Source organism: Sinocyclocheilus grahami, unplaced genomic scaffold (genome assembly GCF_001515645.1).
Source record: "Sinocyclocheilus grahami isolate Dianchi unplaced genomic scaffold, SAMN03320097.WGS_v1.1 scaffold566.1, whole genome shotgun sequence".
NCBI classification, from domain to species: domain Eukaryota; kingdom Metazoa; phylum Chordata; class Actinopteri; order Cypriniformes; family Cyprinidae; genus Sinocyclocheilus; species Sinocyclocheilus grahami.
In genome coordinates, this window is record NW_015505745.1 from 1,653,513 (window position 1) to 1,656,981 (window position 3,469).

Below are 3,469 nucleotides of genomic sequence, written 5' to 3' on the forward strand. Positions count from 1 at the left end.
TTCCATTCAGCAATTAAACCAAGCATTCACATGACCTCTACAGGATCTCATGCATTACTACAAGATCTACCAGAAAGTCTTAAGAATTTTCACATTTCACTCTGGAAATAGTGAACTAGTGCAAATGACATAACCATACTTTTTACAGGTGTCTGGTTAGAGCAAAACATGCTTTCATTATATAGAAGCTTATAACCAAATTAATTAGTATGACAACTTCTATATTATTTTAATCAATGAAGCATTACAAGAAGCTTGGGTTCACCATTCAGCGTTTAATATTTCATAGGTTTTTTTTGTCAAAAGAGTTCCGTTACCCATTGTACAATAGGCAGCAGATGAATCAAAACCATGTCTAAAGACAAACTCACAAAGACAAGTACAAAACATAAAAGGAATCAAATAGGGTTTATAATGCATACAAGAAAAGAGTGGATGTAGAGATGATTCAGACAAAATAAACAAGATCTTTACAGGTAGCAGCAGAGAAGGCAGCAAGGATGGAGGCAAAGACGAGGTTGGGGGACTGAGAAGCATCGACCGCAGTGTGGAGGCTGCGGGCACTGTAGTACTGCACTAGAGGGGCCGTCTGCTTGTGATAGGACTCTAGTCGGGAGCGCAGAGTGGTCTCGTTGTCATCACTGCGGCGAATAAGAGGCTCCCCAGTCACCTGTGGATATATGGATCAAACCAAACCTTTACAACAATGCTCATAGCTGCCCTGCTAATAAGAACAACACAGTTTTTGTTTCTCACATCATCCTTCATTGGCTCTTTGGGAGGGTTGAACTCTTCATGGTAAGATCGGCCACTGGGCTGGTGAATGAGCCTGAGGAACGAAATGAATTATGTTCAGCAAAGTATATTTATTTTGTTACTGTACCTTAGTACATGTTCAGGTATCTGTACTTTTTATTTTGAGAAACTTTTACTTTACTACATTTCAAACAAGCATAAAATCATACTTTTTTACTCTACTGCATTTCATAAAAAAACATATCATTCCTCATTCTCTTGAACTGAAGAAATTGCCCCCCGCTCTGAGTAAATTCAAATCATATAGAGGTTATGACAGCCTATTCAGATGCTTGAATGTGGACTTGAATGCAATAATAATAAGAAAGGTTTCTTGAATAGCAAATCAGCATATTAGAATGATTTCTGAAGGATCATGAGACACTGAAGACTGGAGTAACGGCTGCTGAAAATGAAGGAAAATAATGCTAATAATGCCCATGCATCTTCCCGCTGATGTAGCAGTTTCAAATGGTATGAAACTCAAATATTTGCATAGCGTTCCTCTTAAAATGTGAACACATTTTTCCACATGTGATGTCTGTACACTGTATTTCTATACTATTTATTGCCATATTTACACAAATTTAGTTTTTCCACATTTTTTCAAATACTATATGGCATCCTTTTACATGTTTGCACACTCCATACATTTGTGTAACTGACACTGATATTTTGTATACTGTACACTGATATTTTTGTATACTGTACACTGATATTTTAGTATATTTAAATGTAATGTTTTTATACTGCATAGTATTTTTTTTAATACATTTTTTTGCAGATCAATAAATAATAAATGTCTGCACTAATCTTTTATTAGTGCTGACTAACCGGTCTAGTGCAGGCTAGAATAAATAAACATGGCTCACCTAAAAATTATACATACAAAATGAGGACTTATACTTTTAAAGAAATAGTACATTATTAGGTTATTGTGCTTTTACTCAAGTACTTGATTTGTGTATTTTCTCCACTACTGTTTGTTAAATTTAAACAAGAGTCTCACTGTCATGCTTTACAATTAAAAGCAAGGAGGAAGTAAGGAGGCACACTTACTTTTTAAGCTGCGATCAAAACCACTCAAGGAAAAATTTCCTGCCACCACCTCCATTAAGGATAACAGAAACAAAAGTGTTTGACAGCTACTATGCCCTACCTAAAAAACGTGTCTTCTCTCATTCCAGAAATGAGCGACATCTTTTCAGTATATTCCTTATTCATTAAATTAAACTGAGCTAATAGAAAGCATTAGTGGTAGTGGGCTACTACACAATGCTTTAAATTGACAGGACCCTCCATCTTTATACCTCCCACAGATCCTGCGCACTAGCAGAGAGTCATCAACAGAGAATTCAACCACAGAGTCCAGTTTCTCATCACGCTTCTCCAAAAGGCCGTCCAGCTAGAAATGAGAAAGAGAGAGATACAGGTTGACAGATGCATTCTTGTGATCAGAACTTGGCGAGAAAGGATTCTGCACCCTTTTTATTATTAAAGATTACAGATGTATCACAGACACATATGGAGGGTCAGTTGTTTACAGAAGTCCTCACCATTTCTGCTTGCTTGACGGTGCGGGGGAAACCGTCCAGCAGGAATCCATTCTTGCATGCAGGCGCGTCCAGGTTGTTTTCAATGAGCTCCACCACCATCTCATCACTCACCTAAAGGAAAGATGACAAAACTTTCAAAAGATTCAGGACTTTATCCCTCCAACCAAAAATACACATTGGGGAGGAACAAATATTAAAATATATATAAAAACTAGAACATCTATTTATTTTACCAGTTTGCCGGCATCCATGGTTTCCTTAAGCCGCTGACCGAGCTCTGAGCCAGATGCCACCATGGCCCTCAGCATGTCCCCAGTAGCTAAATGACACACACAGTACTTCTCTGCAAGCTTGGGTGCCTGTGGAGGCCGAAATGAAAAAATAAATAAATAAATGGAATTAACCCAGAAACAACAACAAAATGATCAGAGACATTACATAAAATAACATTTAAAATATAAGGAAAGCCTAACGCTTGTTCATCTAACAACCTGTCATGAGGAACAATTAATCCATATACTTAAAATTTATGTGCAACATTTGTTTTGAAATAGACAAATAAAACAAAACAACCATTCAAAAAATTGGGGTCCGTAAGATTTTTTTAAAGATAGAAATTAACAGCTTTTTCAGCAAATATGCAATAACATTGATCAAATGTGACAGTAAAGACTCCTACTCAGTCTATTAAAAAAACACTATTTTGACTTTTCTATTCATAAAATAATTAAAAAGAAATATGTATCAAAGTTTCCACATAAAAATAAGCAGCACAACTGTTTTTAACATGGATAATAATAAGAAATGATTTTTGAACTGCAAATCAAATCAGCATATTAGCATGATTTCTGAAGGATCCCGTGACACTGAATACTGGAGTAATGATGCTGAAAATTCAGCTTTTCCATCGCAGGAATAAATTACATTTGAAAACATATTAAAATAGAAAACAGTTATTTAGAATTGTAATAGTATTTCACAATAGTACTATTTCACTGTATTTTTGAGCAAATAAATGCAGTCTTGGTGAGCAATGGTAGTGTCTGTACGAACAAAACTATAAAACCAATTAATATTCTGTTGCTGCAACCACATTCATAAGCAGTTTTAATGGTTTT

General features: G+C 35.7%; 1 protein-coding gene across 1 annotated transcript in view; it reads right to left on the bottom strand.

Annotated features, from left to right (window-relative positions):
- Nucleotides 1-6: 6 nt before the first annotated feature.
- Nucleotides 7-3,469, bottom strand: part of LOC107556372 (adenylate kinase 2, mitochondrial-like) — a 5,132-nt gene continuing 1,669 nt past the window's right edge. Inside the window, exons 2-6 of the mRNA XM_016239467.1 lie at nt 2,585-2,710; nt 2,352-2,462; nt 2,106-2,200; nt 757-829; nt 7-670 (exon numbers count right to left, since the gene is read on the bottom strand). Coding sequence (XP_016094953.1) covers nt 449-670; nt 757-829; nt 2,106-2,200; nt 2,352-2,462; nt 2,585-2,710 — 627 coding nt within the window. The 3' untranslated portion in view covers nt 7-448. The remainder of the gene's footprint in view (nt 671-756; nt 830-2,105; nt 2,201-2,351; nt 2,463-2,584; nt 2,711-3,469) is intronic.